Source organism: Aquarana catesbeiana, linkage group LG08 (genome assembly GCF_042186555.1).
Source record: "Aquarana catesbeiana isolate 2022-GZ linkage group LG08, ASM4218655v1, whole genome shotgun sequence".
Taxonomy (NCBI): Eukaryota; Metazoa; Chordata; class Amphibia; order Anura; family Ranidae; genus Aquarana; species Aquarana catesbeiana.
The window spans coordinates 247,815,693-247,839,320 of NC_133331.1; the positions used below are offsets into that span (position 1 = coordinate 247,815,693).

The following is a 23,628-nucleotide window of genomic DNA, read 5'->3' on the forward strand; positions in this document are numbered from 1 at the left end:
CAGCCATCTTCTCGGACCGGTTGCTATTTGGGATGTTTATCCTCATGTCCGAAGAACTGTGCATTTAGATGGTGTTGTATAGCTATCGCTTTATTATATACATATGATTTGTGGTTTTTAATCAATGTCCTTTTTGTATGTATTTTTCAATAAAATAACTTTGTTATAGATACTTTTTGTAGTCGTGCCTAAAAAGTCTAAAGTCCCTCCCCTTTGCTTTTTTAGTCTAAATTGCAGCATTATTTGTCTTTAATGACTGGCATCTCAAAAAGGGGCTGGTGTGGCTATTTGCTCCCGCTTTAAAGAAAATAAGCTACATTATTTCCTCCTTATTGTATCAACTTATTTCCCGTTGTGGAGAGAACTATGCTAATATCTTTATATGGCTACATAATAATAAGGCAATTTGGGGGTTCCAATACCAAGAAGACATCTTTATCGGGAGTTACATGCACTACTTTCATCTGGAGAAAGGAGACTGATGGTTTTGGGTGGTGGTATTTACAGTGCTCTGTGTCTGTTTTTTACAATAACGTTATTGCTAACTGCAGAATGTTTTTATTACTGTGACTGGGTATAGTGAGAGGAGCAGTTCTATATAGAACATAATGTTGCCTTTTATATTTCCCTATCTTTGGGTGTGTATCTTTTTCATCAATAAAGTCTAATTAATTTCATCATAAAGCTGTGGTTGACCCTTCCCTCATCTGGCATTCCTGGGACAATTTTTTGTCCCATTCAGTTTTATTTTCACATATAGTTCCTTGCTTTAATAGGGCAGGTATCCTGTCCTAACGACGAAACAGCTGGTGTTTAATTTAGTAAATTTTCCAGGCTGGTGGATTCATTGATTTTTTTTTTTTGGGAAAGATGATGAGTCCCACTAGCTCAGAATTTCATGCAATACCATAAAGGCCAATTAAAAGGACTGAAAGTAAAAAAGGTTATTTGCCCTGAAACTATCAAGCAGAAGGGGCAACTTCGACACTGCACTTCTCCAGCATGAAAATTAATGGATTTAATTAATGGGTGCCCAGGGGCTTGAACACTGAATTGAACTTGCAGGTGTTCCTGAACTCTAAAATCAGCACGAACTTGTTCTTTATCCCCACACAAAGAACATTAAGTTATTGGGGGGGGGGGGGGGAATAGATTGATACCTATATACATGTCTGAGCTGTATCTCCTCACCACCTATTCTATAACTAATTCATATCAACCAAAATTTGTGTCTCAAACATGAGGTGTGTGGGTAAATCCGCACACAGGATACAAGTACAGAAGGAGATGGACTAAAAATATAATACACTAAACTAAAGATGAACTGCTGCCCCTACAGATACACTACCACCAAGGTGGAGTGTACTAAAGTTAAATGGAAATGGGATGTAGGTGTGGCGCTGTTCTAATTTGGGATAAAACACTTGTTGTAATGAACCCGTTGTGTTACACCCTCTGCAGCTTAACAAGACTTGGAGTGGGTGTATAAGGAATTTAATCAGCACAGTACAAAAAAGATATGTAAATAAATAGGTTTTCAGCAAAAAGTACCAATATCCATGTGTTTAACCCTCTGCAGAGTGTAATACCTGATGAGGTGTTGTTTGAATATGTTAGCCTCTAATAGAAGAGGGATTCATGTTTAACTAGTATATGAGTCTGGATAGGAAAATCCAAAAATGGGTGAAGCAAAAACGGCAATAATTTTCCTATTGTTTATTGGTGCTACACCCTCTGCATATACTCAGTGCAGGTACCGTGAACTACTGTTTCCCCGAAAATAAGCCCTACTCTGAAAATAAGACCTACAAGGACTTTAACTAGGGCTTATTTGGGGGGTAGGGCTTATATTGCAGCAATCACCGACAATCACGCTAGGTCTTATTTTCGGGGAAACAGGGTAGTGTACATATATGACTCTGTATAATAAAATTGTAAAAATAATGTGCTGAAGGCTAGCTGTATCAAGATGTTAAAAAATCCAAAATGTGTTACACCCTCTGTAACCCGTTGCCCCAAAGAGTGTCAGCAAGCCGGTGTGTAAAGTAAACAAAGTGTATAAATAAATTAGTGATGGCTATAAACTAAATGTATTCTAGTACAAGTAGTGTGATGGGACCAAATAAGTGATGATACAAAATGGTGTAATTGAAATCTTTGAAGTGTGTTACACCCTCTGGTAAGTTATAGACAAAATTGGTTATGTGCAATTTATGATAAATAACATATTAGAGTAAATAATACATATTTTTGTGCATATTTAATTTTGAGCTATTTTCATTAGAATATGTATTATTTACTATAATATGTTATTTATCTTACTCCAAGTCTCAGAAATCTGCAGAGGGTGTAACACAACGGGTTGATTACAACAAGTGTTTTATCCCAAATTAGAACAGCGCCACGCCAACATTCCATTTAATGTGTCTCAAACATACTGGACAATTCATGTATCTGTGTGCAGAATAATAGCTGTATAGATGCAGATGGTCACAAGATAGTACCAGACTTTTACACGTGATATTACGGGATATTTGTATACCCCTAAATGTACTTTTGCACATATGTGAACTAATAAATGTTGATAGAATCAACATGGCCACAAGATGGCAATGCTTACCTGTGAACACACCAAGATTCGATCAAGCGTCACATCACAGGATATCCTGTTAAAGAGACACCATACGTGCTATTTAAAGCGAGGAAAATGGTTGTCACACTACCTTGAAGAAGCCCAGGTGACTTCTGGGTGAAACATGTAGGTCTGATCGTCCCCATATGCCCGAGGTCATGACCACCCTTTGCTGCTGATAACATTATTAACTGATAACTTTACTTGGAAGCTTATGCATATGCAGCAACCTGTGATCGAGATACCGCACTGACCTGAGGCTCCAACACTGACCTAAAACTCTCACCAAGGCTACCCCACTTCTGCATCTTTTAACTCTGGGAAATAAAGTTGCCGGAAGGACAATCCCACACATAGAGAGCGCGGATTAAGTGTTTGTACCCACCTTTGGCTGCTCTAGGAACTGTGAGTTATCCCCAGCGGGGAACAGTGCCACTTACTTGTTAGACTGATGTGATTTAACGGTTACAAACACTGCCAGTGTGAACCCGATCAGGACACCTGCCACACCTGGAGGCAGTGTCCCTCCATTAATGGCACTGCACGAGTTTAGCCTCAATCCACCAGGATTTGCATGCGTCTACATGCACAAATATAGACTGCCATAAGCCAGACCTATAAACTGTCATACCACACAGGACTGCCGATACCTACACCGGTGACTTGTATTATCGGTTTAAAGCCGTTAGAGCTGGTTCATCTTAGCTGCTACCCACTCTTTCCATGCATTATATCCGACAATTGCAGGAACATCAGTGTATGCTGTGACATACAGTTCCCTGCCCAGCTGATCCAGTCCATTTGGGGAATTAAAGAGCCCAGATGTCCACTGTGAGTTGTATGACCGTTTAAGGTCTGACACCACCGCAGTTACCTGGATCTCCTTCAGACCCCACACACCCTGCTTTTCATTTTGAGCTGGCATAGTCGGTACAATAGATTTATGTGCTATTTCAGTGTGCTTGATTTTGGATAAAGCTAAATACCCAGGCATGTCTTTTATGTATGACGTTGTCGACTTTTTAAATTATTGTCTATTGCCTATTAACTGTGATTACAATTTGTCTGTTTTTTCTATATACTGATCAATAAAGTTTTTTCAAGGAGAAACCGCTGGCTGCCCTATTCCCTCTTCACACCTTTTGAACTACTTAGGTACTATAGGTACTTCCTATTTTTTCCCTTGTTGCTATATTGATTAGTTCATGTGAAGTAGGGAGGTGCCCTACCTCTCATTCTAGGTGAGTGGGTACTCCTCATCACTTGGTATAGTGCTAAACCTTACTAGTGAGAACCAGATGCTCTATTTTTATCTCACCTGTCAGATGTCGGTGTCTGCACCCAAAGCCAATTGATGAATCGGCTAGGGGTGGCAACATCGTGGGATCCCTGGACAGGTAAGTGTCCTTATATTAAAAGTCAGCAGCTACAGTATTTGTAGCTGCTGACTTTTATTTATTTATTTTTTTACAGACTGGAACGCTTCTTTAATTGGTAATGCAGCACCTTTATTAGTTTTCTATTTCTTTGGTTGAACGCCATTTGATGCATGCAGCAATCAGTTGTCATTGTTACATTTTTATACTTATGTTTTTGGTTTTATTTGGATTAGAGCAAGAGTGGTAGCACAAGTTATACATTAATGATTTGAATATTGTTTGCTCCCCATTTCAGCATTTTTGATACACGTGGCACAGCATAAATACCAATACATGGAGCACAAGCATGTGATCAAGCTGGATAAGTGATCCACGGGATGAGATATGGTATGTTTTGGCATGTTCATTGCATGTGTCTTTTATTATTGTGATCTTAGATTATTACTATTATTGTGATCTGTGCATACAATTGGGTGTTTTATGCTAAGGTGTGATATATATAATATGAGAAAACACATTGGTTTCATCACACCCACCCATCCCAAGCCGTTGGGAATCTGGATATCATCATCTGTCACTCCTAAAGTATAAAAGGGTAGACCAAGACCATACAACATTACAGATTGGCTCTGAGGAAAGGGGGGGGGGGAATCTCCCCTCGAAATGCATCAGCCATCACTAAGGGGCTTCTCCTGGTTTTGAATTGCCTAGTGGATCATGTGGTCTTGGACTGTTTGATACAGATGAGCTTGACTCTTTACCATTTCTGTGAGTATATATCTGTTCAACTATTCTAATAAAATTTGTTATTAATGTAATGCGCAAAGTGGGTGTGCCCTCTGTTCTTGTAGTACGCTCTAAGGCAAACCCACAAATAAGCAGTTTCTATAAATGTTATGTTAAAACACAATCCTGGAATAGACAGTCACATTGGTTGTTTATTTTCCTGATCCAGTTTGCTGAGGCTTGACATGAAATTTCAGCGTGAGGTGTTTGCAGAGCTGGGCCTTTAAAAGCATCTAAAACTTTCTATCCAAAGAATCTTTGAAAAGCACATCTTCCAACAGTGAGATGTTTAAGATTAAAGCCGGCCATAGGTGGTTTGAATCTCAGCTGATTCAGCAGGGACTGGAAGAGATTTGATCCATGTATGGGCAGGCTGATTATACCCAAACTGATCCATCGAGCCACTTGGGTTAAACCAGCATGCTGGATTTCACTGTGTTCTCCCAGAAGGGATGGCTCCCCGCTCCCCCGACAGAACACCAGTTTCAGTAGAGCCTCACACTTCCTGGAACATGCAATGACATTAGCACATTGCTCCTCCCTACGCGTTTCATCACACGTGACGTTGTGCAGGACACATTTATGTTTTAGCAGGTGAATTTTTACCATGCAAATGAAATACCTGTGATATGTAAGTGCAATCTATCTTTATAGTAAAAGTACATAGGAATGTTTTACATTATGTAGAGCTTCTTTTATGTGATTGTGGCTACATTTGGATACTATGGGGATAAGAATTTCAGTGTATATACATATCCTATGAGGGGATCCTGTGGGAGAGTCCTAGAAATACCCTGGTCAGGGTGTTTTGGGCCTACGCTCATCTGACCTTTCTTTAATTAGAAGATCTGACCTTTCTTTAATTAGAAGGTCCACAAAATCTGGTAAGCCCACATCTTGATTAAGGTAGTGGTGTCACAGTCTGGAGACGCTATGGGTGATTTCATAAAAGAGAAGGGGGTTCAACAAGGACCCCCTGAGCGGACTTTAGAGGCACAACAAACCTGAGAAAGCATAATAAAAATAACAATATAATCAATTTTATTCAATATAAATACGTACAATACAAAGACACTGACAAAAGATAATAAAAAATCATCTGTACAAAAAAATATACATGATACAGGCCCCGATGTGTCTACGCATTTCGTATAGAACTTCTTCAGGATACATTCAGGTTTCAGTAAATACACAAGAGGGTTTCACTTGTAAAGAGGCTTTCACAAGTTCAAAACCGGTAGTTCAAATTTATTCAAATATAGACATCAAGGTCTTAGCAATAGAGGTAGATGACCATCAACTGTTTCCTTTTACAACCAATCTCGGGGTTCAGTTCCAACGAGGAAGGGCCAATAAATAGCCAATAATAAATAGTAGCACTGCAGCACCCATGGGGGGCACCAATGAGCCCATAAACCGTGTCTGCTCAATGGTCCATGTGGAACCCTGCAAATGCACTGGGGGAGCTAGTGCTAGTGTATCCTCCTGGGGATTTACATCCAATTCTACCTTTAGCTCCCCCAGTGCATTTGCACGGTTCCACATGGACCATTGAGCAGACACGGTTTATGGGCTCATTTGTGCCCCCCATGGGTGCTGCAGTGCTACTATTTATTATTGGCCCTTCCTCGTTGGAACTGAACCCCTGACTACCAGTTTTGAACTTGTGAAACCCTCTTGTGTATTTACTGAAACCTGAATGTGTCCTGAAGAAGTTCTATACAAAACGCATAGACACATCGGAGCCTGTATCATGCATATTTTTTTTATACAGATGATTTTTTATTATCTTTTGTCAACGTCTTTGTATTGTATGTATTTATATTGAATAAAATTGATTATTTTGATTATGCTTTCTCAGGTTTGTTGTGCCTCTAAAGTCCACTCAGGGGGTCCTTGTTGAACCCCCTTCTCTTTTCTTATGACAGACAATTTATACGGATGTGGCCACAGGAGTGTCCCTTTTTCTCTATTTTTTTTGTCCTATTGGTGATTTGATGCACTATATCTCCATCTTATTACCGATGAGGAGGATTTGATACACTTTATTCCCAACTTATCATCCATTAGGACTGGTCTTCAATTTTATATGAACTCTCATTTCTTTTGAGAACTCCATTACATAACAGTGTATCTGCACCTGGACTTTGATGCATATTTATTAGTGATAATATCTCACAGCATAGTCGCTGCTTTTGAAAAATGTTTTTCCACACTAAACCTCTAAAGTAGATAACATCAATCAGGAATGTCTTCAGTGCTTTTTTGCTTTTGCAGATTTGCACTACAGAACAGGCTCCTCGCACGATCCGGGTAGCTGGGAAAAGTTCTGGTATGATGTTGTGCTGAATTCAGATTCAGCACAACATCACACCAGAACTTTTCCCAGCTACCCGGATCATGCAAGGAGCCTGTGGGACGCAGAAGAACTGCCAGGACTACATACTTATGATGAGCATGACTTCCACTTATATCTTGTAAGTGTTTTTAAACCTATGCAATAAATGTTACCGTTTTAATACTACACACTTAGAGAGCCCCCCGTTTCTTTTATATGTTTTGCAGTGTTGCTAGGTACACTCTGAGGATGGCTGCCTCTTTTTAAATCACCCCCTTACCGTGGTTCAACTTTGTTTTTACCTTAAGACTGACTAATCAAATGTACATTACAAACTAAGGGCATTGCCTTCTAGAGCGCCAGATACCCAATTTACCCTCATAGATTTTGCAGGTCGCTTTGTACCCAAAGGGGCATGGCAAGGAGAGTCAATCAATCTCAACACTGGCAAAGTCTTTTGAGAATGGCAGCAGTGAGATTGTATACATTAACAAGCATATTGTGTGACGCTCCCTCTTCAAAAATACGGCAGTCTAAGTAAGAAAAATTTTCCACACCTTCCTCCAATACTGCTTCTATGTCTTCTCCCTTCCCTTCTGTGTCTGCTTCTTTCAGAGCAAGTACATCAAGATCCAACTCAGGCCTGGAATATATTTGAGCCCTGGGCAGAGATGGCTGTACTAAAGCTGTTATTTGTACAAGGAATTGTAAAATAGATGCAGAGAATTCTGCTTTTGCCAGGAAGGCCACTTGTTGTATGCCTAAAATAGACCTAGAATTGGATGCAGAGATCAGTGTTAAAATTGGGTCCTGCTCTAGTGCAAGATACGCATCTTCATGCAGAGGTTGAGTGTTGTGCAGCCCTTCAGGCAAAGCAAAACTTCCACTCTATTCCTTTAAGCAAGCAGAGCAGAAGTGGGTATCTATCAGAAACAGATACCCACTCCCAAAAAACAGAAGGTTAGCAATAATGGGAGGGGGAGGAAGAGTGGGATAAGCAGAAGTTCACCTTTCAGGTGAAGCTCTGCTTTAAGCTAAGAGTGGCTTCTCCAGGCAAGAGAAGAGGTACAGCACCTTAGGACACTAGCAAAAAACGAAGGATGGGCATTTCTTCTAAAGCCAATTACCTCAAGGGATGAATGAGCCTATGAATAATTTTGCCTGTGTCCTGTACGATTAACATAAATGCTTCTACTACATTATAAATATGGAGAATGTAGTTAACAAATGCATGGTGAATGTGAGTAAGACCATGAAGCTGAATGAACATAGATTGTCCTACGTTCATAGTTATGCGCAAATTATACCCTAACTGGTAAAATACCACCAGTGAAAATGATTGCAACCATGCAATTACATGACAAAGTATCATCGCCAAATGATTACATGGAACAAACTAAAAAGGGAAAGATGGGTGGAGTTCCACACATCAAGATGGAAGATTCTACGTGTACAACTGCCAGGTCTGTAAGTATCTTTATTTAAAAAAAAGAACCCAACATAAAAATCACTTGCATTTCTCTAGCACCTGCCATTCTTCTTATGCAAGTAAGGGCTAAGCTTTTGGTAATGTGATCTCTCCTGAGCAGAACATACAGTCAAAGTGAACTTTTGACCTTCCCCTTCAATAACTTTTTCATAACCAAAATATCTTCTATTAGCCCACGTTCACACCGGTGCAACTTGTCAAGTTGAACCTCATTACCAGCAATGGAACTGTTCATATCGCTGTGCCTCATGATGCAGCGATTACGAAAAAGGTTCCTGCACTACTTTTTACCGATTTCATTGCGACTTTCATAGACTTCTGCTAAATGAAGCCGCAATGAAATCAGCAATGCAAACCCCACTGATGTGCAGCTTTGAAATCTCACTGAAGTAGCACGATTTCAAAGCTGCACCAGTGTGAATAAGGGCTTAATTTATTTACCTTTCCTACCACTGTTGACGTTTGGGTACAGGTTCACTTAATCTGATTTTGAGAACACTTTCCTATTGTCAGACTGAGAAGGGTATATGAAAAACAGGAATATAGCCATCACATCCTCTGTAGCCTGCCTGTAATGCTGTCAACAGAACATGTTAGGTTGGAGAATGTGAATGAATAATTTCTGAAAGATCAGTAGTGTGCATAATTAGACTGCAGAGAAACTGACTGGCAGTTGAGAATTTCTGGCCTGCAAAATCACAGGTTCAGGATTAGGTTGTTCATAATAAAGCAAGTGAACACCAAACGCTGGTAGAAGTTTGGTGTGTAAATACATTTTTACAGTATGAGAAGTAATACTGTAGTAGTGTCTCCTGCATGCTATAATTCCAGATACATTTCAGAGCCACTAGTAATGAATGATGACACAGACACATATTTTAAACCTTTTTTCCTTTTTTTTTTTTCCTTTTTTTTTTTTTTTTAAATAAAAAAATTACAGGAAAAAAAATAATTTAAAAACACAGAACTGGCCTATTTACAAGTTTTGAAAGGAAATGTTGCATGAGGTGCGGCAGAGTCAAAACAAAAATAGGGAGGTTGTAAAATAGCTTATGGTGGATGTAGGATAAGCAATGGACATCATGTACAATGGTTATGAATTATGAGGATGCATAGGGGGTGGCGTTAGAGTGTAAGAATCATGTGTGTGCGTCTCTGTGGTCAATAAAGAGGGAGGAAATGAGGACGAGTTAGAAGAGGGATATGTTGTAGTAAATGACGATACAGGCATTGTGGTAGGGGCATATATAGCTTGATGGACCACCTGCATTAACTGAAACTTGACATGAGGCAGTCGTTCTGGAGTAATACGCCGCATGTCATCTCCTAGCGATATTAGGAAGCTGGAGATGCTTTCTTCTTGGCGGGCTGGCTCACGTTCGCGGGCTTCTCGCAGTTGATCCCTCATCTCCCCCAGAACGGACATTACTTCTGCTGACAGGGGGTCGGGAAAATTGACTTTTTTCTTTGGCACTTTTTTACCCCGCTGCTGTGGAGATGGTCGCAAAATTTTCTCCTCTGTTGGGATGGCGACACTGACTGAGGAATCGGCCTGTTGGGAAGGCTCAGTCTCTGCTTCTTCCTCACCAGCAGCCTCAGCCACAGGGATAGGCAGGCTTTCCTCGCTTTCCTCTTTGATATTTCCAGATGTTCTAAAGACAGAAAAACAAATTCATAAATGGGTGTTTTTTAAAGCTCAGGTCAGTGAAAAACCACACTACTTACTTTCGTGTTGTCATTGAAGCCTTGAGGAACTGTAGCTTCTCAAAAAAACGATGAATTCTCACTTTTTTAGCAGACCCAGTCCTCTGACTGCCCAAGGCATTAAGATCTCTCTTGAAACGGTCTCGTAGACTTTTCCAGCGGATTTTTAGCTGGCGCTCTAAATAAACAAAAGAAATTTGCCCACTATACATGCACATACATAATCCCTGTGATACCCAAGGATACTGGCAGAAAGAAGACTTTTTTTTTTTTTTTTTTTTTTTAGCACAGACTATGTATGAATGTGCTCATCTGCATTGCCAAAGGATAACCACCCATGAGAATACAGGCACAAAGCTAACAGAGCAGCTTAGCTGTTAGTACTGGTTTAATTCCACCAATAAACTATGGGGTTGATTTACTAAAAGCAAATTGGCTGCTCATTTTGCTAGAGAATTTTTCCTTAGTATAGTGAATGAGGTGAAGCTCAGCCGACTTCCACGATACAATCATGTGCAAGCAAGATTACCATTTTATATCTTGCATGTAATTGGGTATTCTTCTCAAAATGAATTTTTGCCACATTCACTAAACTAATGGAAAATTACTTTATAAAGTGTGAAGTGAATGACCCATTTGCCTTTTTAGTACATCAATCAAAAGATAACCTAGTCGGGTAAATAATTTCTGATTAAAACTAGATTTCCTAAAACTAGAATAATAGGAATAATCTGAACATTTTTGTATGACTGGTCATAAGCTCTTCTATGAAACAATCAATATGAATGTACACTGCCCAACATGCCAGTACTTCATAAATGCCACTAGTAAAACATTACACATGAATAATGGCACTTTTTCCCATAGTCTATTACTCTATGTATAAATAAATTGAAAAAAAAAAAGTAAACAAATGATAAAGATGTTTATCCGCAAGCAAAAATGTTACGCACCTTGAAGCTCTCGCTCTTTTCTTGACATAGTGTGCCAATGTGGGGTTACTCGACGAGTCACTTCAACCCAAGCCTCCTTTTTCTTATAGCAGTCACTGTAGGATGCTAAGGAAGTATCATACAGCTCTGGATGTTCCTCTATAGCCCGGATTAGCTCTTGGACATTAATGTTTCTCATCTTGAATGCCGTTATGGTCCTAGGCATGCCACCATCTGTAAAATGGTTACCACAGTATCTCTATGGTCACCAGGCAGGGACTGTGGAATATGTACCACATAAAGCAGGTCTCCAGAGAGGATCAGATGCAGCCTCTGCCATTTATTTAACTGTGTTAAAGATACTCTCTCTTTAAATTTTAGCATTAAAATACATATAAATAACAGCCTACCTACCAAGGAAATTTGTTTTGAACCTTGTACTGCTTAAGTACACCAGGTTACCCAGCTGTAACACAAATTCCGATTTTGATTTGAAAGTCAGGGATTCTCAACACCACCTATCAATGTCTCTCTGCAGTCTACGGACACCCAGATCATCCCAAAATAAATTTTTTAATGTCATGCTTCACCTCCATCAGTCTATAGAAAATTAGAAATGATTAAAAAAAACATTTTGAGGGAGACTGCACAGCATATGACTGGCAAGAGGCTGCATGTCTGCCTTCTCAAAGCCCTGTTTAATCTAGCAACAGAACAAAATATATGAACATGAAAAAAAAGGTAAAAAAACTGTAGTGTGTCTGACTTTTGCATTTAGCAATGTTTTCTGAATACCATTAGTAGTTTATTGATTTATTTTATCATGTTGCCTGAAGCTGATCTTTAAAACTTGGTATTTAACTTCCATCTGTGCCCCAAAGATCACTGGATGCTATCCATAAACATTATGTGATGTCCAAGCTTTAGCTGAGGAGCAAAGGCATAATGCCATTAAAGTAAAACTAAAGGCAAAACTTTTTTTTTTAGTTTTGGATAAGGTAGAGATGGAGTAGAACACCTGTCAATTTTCTGTGCCCCCGATAAGGTGATTCACCCTATTTGTTCTGTGTATCATTATCCCTGAAAGTGAAAGTAAGGTGTGGGGAGGAGACTGGTTCTCCTCTCCATATCTTCTTGTCTTGCAGTCGCCTACAGTCATACTGGACAGACATGCATCATATAACCCAACGATTCACGGACTATGATCTACTGAGAAATCCTGCACTCTTCCTTCTGCATCACCACTCCGGTAAGACCTATAGACACGCTATCCTACCATTACTGATTACTGCATCGAAGAGCTGCAATCCCCTCTTTTGGAAACAGATGCAGACACCATCTATAGCCGTTTTGGTTGAAAAAAGTGACCGAAATTAATAAGCTGGAGGACCTGGTGGCCCCGGAAAGAGGCCTCCAGGAAAAATATCTGCAAAAAATTGTTCTACTGGCACAAGTTTGTTTACTCTAAAGGGATTATTACAGGCTCTGCTGAGCTCAATCATCCATGGTGGAGGCTGCACTGCTGGGTCTCTCCTGATCTGGGTGAGATGGAGGAATGAGTGGTTCCCTCTCTTCTTTGCCCTATTCCTTACCCCTCCTCCTTTTTTCTCTCTTCCCCTCCCTGCTCTGCTCCTTCTTTCTCCCTCATATCTTCGTTGGGGTTTTTTTTTAGCCACTATTTTTGGGGTTCTTTTACTTCAGTTTTTTACCAGATAAAATACTGCACGGGGTACAGAGACTCCCTATGGTCTGGTTGTCTGGGTTACCTTTTTACATGCATCTGCCTCTTTAACCAGCTAGTATCTCTCTAGTACTGAGTCTCATTTGCATATGTTCAATTTCTGGACATGTATGCCATATGCTTTCTGTATTATCCGTGTGCTCTCTTTAAAAACAAAGTATTGGTATTAAAAAAAAAAAAGTGAAAGTAAAAGAAAATCCCAAATGTTGGGTTGTCCCAAGAAAGGTAATAGAAGGAAATCTTCCAATACGCTAGTTCTGGTGACCTAAGAGTCCCCAAGAAATTCCCTTAATTTGCAAGGATTTCTTCTCACTTTCTGTTTGGTTATAGGACAGGAATGAAGAAAAATCTCTGCAATGGGACAAAGACGGTGAAAAAAAAAAAAAAAAAGTGACAGGGGTCATAACCCTCCCTTACTCTATCCAAAATGAAAAATAAAAATGAATGTGCTTAGAGTTCTACTCTAATACAGTGGGGGCGGAAAGTATTCAGACTCCCTTAAATTTTTCACTCTTTGTTATATTGCAGCCATTTGCTAAAATCATTTAAGTTCATTTTTTTCCTCATTAATGTACACACAGCACCCCATATTGACAGAAAAACACAGAATTGTTGACATTTTTGCAGATTTATTAAAAAAGAAAAACTGAAATATCACATGGTCCTAAGTATTCAGACCCTTTGCTGTGACACTCATTTATTTAACTCAGGACAGGTGCTGTCCATTTCTTCTGATAATCCTTGAGGTGGTTCTACACCTTCATTTGAGTCCAGCTGTGTTTGATTATACTGATTGGACTTGATTAGGAAAGCCACACACCTGTCTATATAAGGCCTTACAGCAGAGCAAATGAGAATCATGAGGTCGAAAGGCCCGAAGAGCTCAGAGACAGAATTGTGGCAAGGCACAGATCTGGCCAAGGTTACAAAAAAATTTCTGTTGCACTTAAGGTTCCTAAGAGCACAGTGGCCTACATAATCCTTAAATGGAAGACATTTGGGACGACCAGAACCCTTCCTAGAGCTGGCCGTCCGGCCAAACTGAGCTATCGGGGGAGAAGAGCCTTGGTGAGAGAGGTAAAGAAGAACCCAAAGATCACTGTGGCTGAGCTCCAGAGATGCAGTCGGGAGATGGACTCCAAGATGGTGAGAAATAAGAACTTTTTGGCCTTAATTCTACACGGTGTGTGGAGAAAACCAGGCACTGCTCATCACCTGTCTAATACCAACCCAACAGTGAAGCATGGCGGTGGCCGCATCATGCTGTGGGGGTGGTTTTCAGCTGCAGGGACAGGACAACTGGTTGCAATTGAGGGAAAGATGATTGCGGCCAAGTACAGGGATATCCTGAACGAAAACCTCTCCAGAGTGCTCAAGACCTCAGACTGGGCCGAAGGTTTACCTTCCAACAAGACAATGACCCTAAGCACACAGCTAAAATAACAAAGGAGTGGCTTCACAACAACTCTGTGACTGTTCTTAAATGGCCCAGCCAGAGCCCTGACTTAAACCCAATTGAGCATCTCTGGAGAAACCTAAAAATGGCTGTCCACCAACGTTTACCATCCAACCTGACAGAACTGGAGAGGATCTGCAAGGAGGAATGGCAGAGGATCCCCAAATCCAGGTGTGAAAAACTTGTTGCATCCTTCTCAAAAAGACTCATGGCTGAACTTGAATGATTTTAGCAAATGGCTGCAATATAACAGAGTGAAAAATGTAAGGGGATCTGAATACTTTCCGTCCCCACTGTATGTAAGGTCAACATGGTTATATGCAAAGTTTAGGCTTCATACTTGACACATGCGTGTGAAAAACCGAACATCCTGCCTTTGCCGTTAAAGTCACAGTTACAAAAAAACTGCTCGATGTGGGATCAAACTTGAATCCTTGCACCCCACTACTCATTAAATTTATTAAAAGCCAAGTTTACCTTTTGAGGCAGAACTTTACTTTTCATAAGAAGTAGAAGCCTTTTATCATGTCTTTTCTGCTCAAGCGATCCCAATGTGCTTACCTCTCACTTACAGTACATACCAACAGGAACATAAGCATTTGACAGAGCTCTACCTAAAATTATCTCCTGCTTTTCCAATACACAAGATTTATTTGTAAATTTGAAATCCACTTCACTGTAGTTCCCCAGTATCATACTCACGACACCTGATTTCTGTGGCCCCCACTACCTACCCACAACATTGTATCACATTTGTGCCCTACTAGTTTATGCTAATTTTGACAAAATTATTTATATTCCTATAATTATATAATCTAATTAGTTAACATGAACCTGTCACTTCAACAGGCCCATTTAAAGTCAATCCTGATTAAAAAAGGAATTTTACAGGAGACCAGGCATCATAAAATGCTAAGGCATTATTTTAAGTTTTTCCATCTGCCACTGCAGAGCACCCTTAAATTTGACTATGCCAAAGACACCACCATTACATTAAGACCTCCAACATCCCCACCTGCCATGTTGCCATGTACAAGCCCATTAATAGTCTGCACATGCACCAGCACTGTATTTTGGGATACAGGTGAACCACACCTGAACTTGAAGTATTTTCACAGCCAATTTGTGTGGCTCCAACGGTGCACTGCAAGGACAGACAGTAGAACTAATCATACTCCCTTGCACCTTAAAGTCTTCCTCAGCTGTAATGGTGTTTAACAAGATTTATTTTTGTTTTAATTAAGGCCAGATCTAAATACTGGGCACCATGAGGCATCAGATTTATATCATTTTTAAAGTCTGCTTTGTGCAGCTGGGAGCACCTGAACTTTAGGGGATGTTGCTAGGAATCCTCAGCTTTCACACAGATTCAATACCTTCCAAAAACCCACCTTGTGTCAAAGTACTGTGTGGTCATCTCAACATCACAAATTGGAATGAGGGTTTGAGAAGATGAAAAGGCATTAATTGACCCCTTGTCCTATGGTGTAAAGCAGTGCATTCACCATACTGACCACAGGGTTTGGCCATACAGCAAATTGGCTATTCGGGCCCAGTCGTTATTTCACCTGACATGCCCTGGCCAAATGTCTAGTTTTCTATATGGCAAGATTGATGCTAAAAGTGCCAATATAATAGAAATGACAACAGTGCCCAAACACCTAATATGACAAGCGTTTTCTGGGTCAATGATGTATTATGAAGGAATGGAACAAATATGAGGGTGACAGCCCCTCTACCAAACACGGGTCAGCAATATCAGCTTGAATACCTAAGCTGACAGTTTTCCTTTATGCCGCCAAATTCAAAAGCAGGAGGCACCTCATGAGAAACTGCTAATACAGCTTCTGTCAAAATCCCTGCATGTTGCTACAGAAGCATAAAACAAAAGTGGAACCCATATGATATCAGACTCTTCAGCATAACTATACAGCTAAAAAAAAGTAAAATCCAAAACTTAGCTAAAAACATAAGGAATGAGGAGTAAGAATTTGGTTGTAGGGTCTGAACAAAGAAAATGCGTGCATATCCTCTATATTTAGCCTTACTCACCTGTATTGATATCGGGAGAGAAATCATCTTCATCAATCTTAAGACGGTCATTATGGGCACGGAGTGCTGGATCTGAATCAACCACCACAATATTTAAGTCTTCCTCCTTAAGACAGACACAAAGCATAATTTGAAAGAATTTCATATATCAGTGAATTGCTCTTTTCTGCCTGGTGTTCTACTCCTGTGGGTGGTGCTATAAAACCCATGGTCAAGATTCAGAAGAGCTGCATCTGTCAATAAACATAAGAGAAACAAGTCTGATGCATGGAGGCCCCACCTCACACCTTGATAATTTCACCTTCAGTAACATGTTACAACCATATTCAGTAGCATGTTACTAAAGCAGCAGCCCTGCACCTCCCCGATCCATCATTGTGACTGTGGGTGGGGAATCCTCTACCCCACCCATTGTCATAATTTAAAAACAGCGTGGTTGTGTTACAATGTATTTCCAAAACGAACGAGGGTGCAAACCTACACACCAAATGCCACAGGTAGAAAATGAAACCTTTAAGGATATTTTAATAAATTGTATATAAACTGTGTGTATTTTTTACTTCAAGTGAGTGTTTGATTGAAGTGTAGATGATGATGGTCAGTTATTATTAGAGGTGAAAAGAGCTCTGCAAACTTGCACCTGTCTCTCCTAATCTGAGAGAGAAAGCAAAGAAAAAAAAAAAACAAGAAGAAGGTGAAGGGAGCTCTGCTCTACAAAAAGTTACAACGCCTAATCAGAGTAAAAAGACAGTAAAACCTATACAGGGACCCCACTCTGCAACCAAAGACAAGGGGGGGGGGGGGAATTTTCCCTGCAAAAGCACAAAGCTAGAACTAAGAGGTGCAAAAATTATCAAACTTACGTGAAAACCAATTGTCTAAACCATGGCAAGAAAACACCTGCCTTGTGAAAATTATTTCTCACACAATGACCTCTATAATAACTGAGTAGTGTGGGTACCAAAAGGTTTGAAGGATTCCTAAATAACTGGCATCCCTAGAACAAACTTCCAGTATAGAGAAAAAGTATTTCTTTATAATGGTCTCCAAATCTGCCTGCCCGTCAGGTAACCTCTCTCTTTCCAAAAGGCTGGCTATAGATACCTATAGTGGAGTACCTCAACTCAGTGTACCATTTCTCCACACTGACTGTTGATAGGCTATGAATAAATAATTGGAATCCCAACAATCTTCCAGTATAGAGATCTCAATAATGTTCCTATATAATGGTTTCTAAATCTGCCTGTAGTACTCTGGAGGACCTTAATTCCTCTGTAATGGTCTCCAAAACTACCTTCCCATCAAATTAACTCTCTCTATCCAATAGGCTAGTTCAAGGTACCCATTTTGCTCTGGAGTAACAAAATTGGTAGGTCTTTCTACCTCAAATCTTGCCGATTGCAAGCTACTAGAACACTACTGACCAGCTACCAAAACATAAATGAAACTTCCCTCTTCATTAACTACTTGCCGACCAGGCTTTTCTGGCACTTTGTTTATCCACTTAAGGACAGAGCCTCGTTTTGAGATTTGGTGTTTACAAGTTAAAATCCAGTTAAAATTACTTAGAACCAGGCGCATGTGCGGCGGCTCCATGAACGGACGTATGTTCTGAGAGCTCCGCTCCAGCCTCTACTCTCTGCCACAGCCATCAGCAGCGGAGGAATTTGTCGATTAGGCCCCCACGATCCACCCCGAAGACCCGAGGGACCCCCCCACATGACCGGGGGCTCAGCTAGACGGGATTTATCCCGGCATCTCAGTCCCGGACCTCCGAAAGCGGCCCCCAGTAAAATGGCGGCCGACAGCACTGCACGAGGCCTCACACAGTATCCGGAGGAATCCATGGCAGATTCACCAGCATCAGCCTCACACACACAGAGGGGACACTTCTCCCAACAGTGAGTAACCCGCAGGATGAGTTATTATCCCACTCCACCACAGACTCCCTGACTTGCAGGCCCTTGGATGGACCCCCCCCTCACGCCAATGGATGATTTCAGTAATATCCCGGCCCATCCAGGAGCTCACACTGGACCCCCCTTCTCTATTCCCACAGACTTTTCATCTTTAATGGAGACTTTCTCAAACATGCTCTCCAGAGGTCTTGCCTCACAAATTACATCCACAATACAGGCTGACCTGCAGCACCTGGGAGCCAGAATCGAAGCGATCGAAGCTAAGACCGATCAAACCGTTGCCATTGCCAATCAGAATACTGACAGGATCCATGATCTTCACGAACAGCTAGATATAGCGTTCTCAAAACTTGACGATCTCGAAAATAGATCGCGCAGGTATAACTTCAGACTGAGAGGCCTTCCTGAGTCGTTCAAGGAAACCGACAAAATCGTTCGCTCCTTCATCAAAAATCTGATTCCTGACATACCCGATTATAGGCTGGAGTTGCTAATGATAAAGAGATTATTCCCACGCTATCAGATATGGAGTAGGCTGAGGGTGGAAAAGCTGCTAGCACCGATTCTGGTATACACCTGACCTTAATAATGAGTATATAAATGGGTGGTGCTGCGCTGATCCTAAATAAAGTGGTGTAGCTTAAGTGATAGGCGTCACCAAAAAAATATTCAAATGGTGCATAGTGCTAACCAGAAACGTATAAGTATCATAAAAAAAAAACAAAAAAAAACCACTTATATAAAAAACTAATATCACCGTGGTGTAGGACTGACTGAATCAGTAACAGAACAATACTTAAATGCAGTGCAGGTAAGTTGTGGTTTAAGCTATGTGCACACACAGCTCATAAAAAGTGACATTGTGCAATACAATACAATATGAGTGACAGTATGTTAAAAACTTTACACAGAGTGCAAAAAATATAAAAAGATCCAAAATTAAATACAATATGAATGTCCCAAATAAGGAAATACTTGTTGCAAATAAAGTCCTTTTGTGAAAAAATATGTATATGTGACAGCAACGTCCAAGCATGCAGACGTTGCAAATAAAGTGCTCAAAAGTGAATCAAATGTGGTGTATCTTCGTGTGCAAACACACAGGTGGGTATTGGCCCCTTACCTTAAGGTAATAGGGCAAAAGCATATAGCCACACAGAGCCTTTATGGTATCCACCTGGGGGTTCCAGCGCTTCCCTCACCATCCAAGATCCTGGGACATGGTTCCCTCAGATACAGTGCGAGGGGGTATGTAAAATAATAAGGCAAGAAGGGACCCAATAGTGTAACACCGTTTGATATAAATAGCTTGTTTATTGGAAGAAAATATAGGTACTCACATTTAAAAACAGTGAACAGCGATTTAATCCGACGAGCGGCGAGCTCGTATGTTTCTATCAGTATCTGCAGCCTGTCCCGTCCCATAGGCTGGAATTAGACCGAGCACACAGGGCCCTCCAACCTCCTCGCCAAGACGGTCTGCCCAGAGACATTGTGGTGAAACCCCATTTTTTCAGCGTTAAAGAGGAGGTCATGCATTAAGCCAGGGAAGCCGAAAACCTCTCCATTCAAGGACATCACATTCAAATATTTGCTGTCCTCTCTCCATACACAATACAAAGACGGAGATCCTTAAAACCACTCCTGCAAATCCTGTCTCAAAAATCAATCACTTATAGATGGTCGTTTCCCTTCCATCTCAACTTTGCCTACTTAAACAAATCTTACAACTTCACGAACTTCGTCGACGGAGAACGTTTGCTGCTTCAACTGGGTCTCATTTCCCACTCTCCTCCATCAGCTCTAGCTCTGGATCCCAGGACCCCAATCTCTGTGAAAAGACCTCCCCCAACGAGCCCCATCCAACCCTTGTGGCACAAGCAACAAGCTAAGAGATCTAAAGATGGTCGCCCACCTTAACCACTTTAAGACCAGCCTCGTTTTGGATTTTAGGTGTTTACAAGTTTAAAACAGGTTTTTTTGCTAGAAAATTACTTAGAACCCCCCAACATTATATATTGTTTTTTTTCTAACACCCTAGAGAATAAAATAGCGGTCATTGCAATACTTTTTTTTGCACCGTATTTGCGCAGCGGTCTTCTAAGCGCACTTTTTTTTGGAAAAAATTCACTTTTTTGATTAAAAAAATAAGACAACAGTAAAGTTAGCCCAATTTTTTTTTTATATTGTGAAATATAATGTTACGCCAAGTAAATTGATACCCATCATGTCACGCTTCAAAATTGCGCCCGCTCGTGGAATGGCGTCAAACTTTTACCCTTAAAAATCTCCATATGCGACGTTTAAAAAATTCTACAGATTGCATGTTTTGCGTTACAGAGGAGGTCTAGTGCTAGAATTATTGCTCTCACTCTACCGGTCGTGGCGATACCTCACATGTGTGGTTTGACCACCGTTTTCATATGCGGGCGCTACTCACATATGCGTTCGCTTCTGCGCGCGAGCTCGTCGGGACAGGGCGCTTTAAAATTTTTTTTTTTTTTTTTTATTATTTATTTTACTTTATTTTATTTATTTTTTCAGTTTAAAAAAAAAAAAATTTGGATCACTTTTATTCCTATTACAAGGAATGTAAACATCCCTTGTAATAGAAAAAAGCATGACAGGTCCTCTTAAATATGAGATCTGGGGTCAAAAAGTCCTCAGATCTCATATTTAGACTAAAAAAAAAAAAAAAGTCGTTTAAAAAAAAATGACACAAAAAAATTGTGCCTTTAAGAGAAGTGGGCGGAGCTGACGTAATGGCCGTCCTATGGTATGGAGACGGGTGGGGGCCATCTTAGCCTCACTCGTCTCCATACTGAGGAAGGGAAAGGACCCGATCGCCTCCGCCGCTACCGACGGCTCCGGTAAGCGGCGGAGGGTGCGGGAGAGCAGTGGGAGGGGGGTGTGGCACCTCTCCCGCCGCCAACGGTGATCTCGCGGCGAACCCGCCGCAGAGACCTCCATTATCGTGTACAGAATCGCCGGCCCTAAAGATGGATACCTCGGTTGTGGCAGCAGCTGCTGCCGTTACCGAGATATCCATCTTTAAAAAAATGACGTATATATACAGTGAGCAGTCCGGAAGTGGTTAATGAGAAGTCTGCAATCAACCTTTTATACCTTTTTTTTGACTTCACCGACAGGTCTTGGGTCATTGACTTTCCACGTCACCCTTACCCTCATGGCAGGGTTTGGGCCTGACCCACGCCTGATGGTGCAAAGCTGTCGTTTATCCACTCATCTCTACCATACTCTTATTTTTGTATTCTTTTTTTAGTTTAAATGTTTACCTCCTGCAATTTTATTCCTCCAATTGTTTGCCATTTTATCTTGGCGGAATGGCTGGAGCGGCATCACTTCACCTCCACCTGTCTCGGAGTGGCGTTTTTCCCCCACTCGGAGACTGTACCACAGCCCCCCTGTTTGGGGTTCCTTTTTTGGGAAAAACTTGCGGTGGGTGGCATGTCGCCCCTTCCTCCTACAAGGGAACTTAGGTTGTACTTAAGTTGCATTACGAATGCTTGTTTTATAGTTTTCCACATTGTTCTTGACATGTCCTGTCTCCTCTTCTCAGGTACGGCTTCCTCTATCTCCCCTCTTCTCCTCTCCCACCTCTCCCTAGGGTCACTCAGACGCCCAACACAACGCCTGCAGTTACAGCATCAAAACTCTCAGGTAACAGGGGTTATGATACATAACCAACTTATGGAGGTCAAGGTAAGCACTTTTAGGAAGATGCGTATATCCCCCCCTCTGATCCGTGCATTCTGACACTCACACGTCTCCCCCCCTCTGTATTGCTACTCACAATGTGCAAGGGTTAAACTCCCCAATTAAGAGACGAAAACTCTTCAATCATTACAAATCACAAAAGGTCGCAGTCCTTTTATTACAGGAAACACATTTCCCGTCATCTTACAACCCCTCCTTTTTACACGGGAACTATCCCCAGTTTTTTCTTTCCAAGGCAGACAACAAAACTAAGGAGGTAGCCATTTGTTTCGCGAAACATCTTAAGTTTTCCCCAACTGATGTCATCAGAGACCAAGCAGGCAGATTTCTATTAGTAAAGGGCACTATCGAGGAAACCCAGTACTCTTTCATATCATATTACGCCCCAAACAAAGGTCAAGCTTCTTTTTTTCCGCTATGATGTCCACACTAGGCCCGCAGCTGGAAGGGAAAATTATCATGGGTGGAGACACGAATCTCCCTTTTGATCTCTCTCTGGACAAATCGGGGCTAGGCCCCTCTCGGTCAAGGAAACCTCCAAAACAGAGTACTAAGATAGCCTCCACATTGTGTCCCCTTGGCCTTGTGGACATCTGGAGAGAATTGAATCCTAGATCCAAAGACTTCACACACTATTCTGCCCCCCATCACCTTTACATTAGAATCAATCATATTTTTATTCAATCCCACAACATCCCCTCAGCTATTAGAGCAGTCATCAGAGATACCACCATCTCAGATCACTCTATGGTCCTTTTATATATGCAACATTCTCATAATCCTTGCAAAAAATTCATTTGGCGCCTTAATGAAGGGCTATTAAGCGATCAGGTCCAATGCACCATCTTAGCACAGGAAATACAAGCATACTTCCGATTAAACAATAATGATGAAATCTCCCCAGAAACATTGTGGGCGTCCCACACCGCAGTTATCAGAGGGAAGATTATCCAAATCACCTCCCGACTTAAAAAAGAACATACAGTAGACATCAACATCCTCCATAAAAAATTCCAATCACTAAGCAAGGCCCATAAAAGGAACCCCACTAGGGAATCTCTGGAGTCCCTGGAATCAACACGGACGTCACTAAACCTTGCACTTACCACCGAAGCTGAGAAACACCTACGATGGTAAGGAGCCTGTTTCTACTACCAGGCAGACAAAATAGGAGCCAAATTAGCAGCCAAACTCTCCCGACGGACTCAATCTCACACCTTTCCCAAAATAGGAGCTCGAACGGGGGAACTCACACAAAACGCACGTCGCATCATGGAAACATTCCATGATTTCTACACCTTGTTATATAAAAACGCGCAGCTTGGTCCCCAACCTCTCATAGCAGAATTCCTGAACAATGTCTCTCCCAAAATTATCTTCTGAACATTCTGATCTCTTAGATGACCCGATATCGGAATCGGAAGTCCTCGGGGTGATAAAACAGCTTAAACAAAACTCAGCC

General features: G+C 41.1%; 1 protein-coding gene across 1 annotated transcript in view; it reads right to left on the reverse strand.

Annotated features, from left to right (window-relative positions):
- Positions 1 to 23,628, reverse strand: part of LOC141106311 (uncharacterized) — a 225,141-nt gene that overhangs the window by 90,805 nt on the left and 110,708 nt on the right. Inside the window, exon 5 of the mRNA XM_073596983.1 lies at positions 16,510 to 16,615. Coding sequence (XP_073453084.1) covers positions 16,510 to 16,615 — 106 coding nt within the window. The remainder of the gene's footprint in view (positions 1 to 16,509; positions 16,616 to 23,628) is intronic.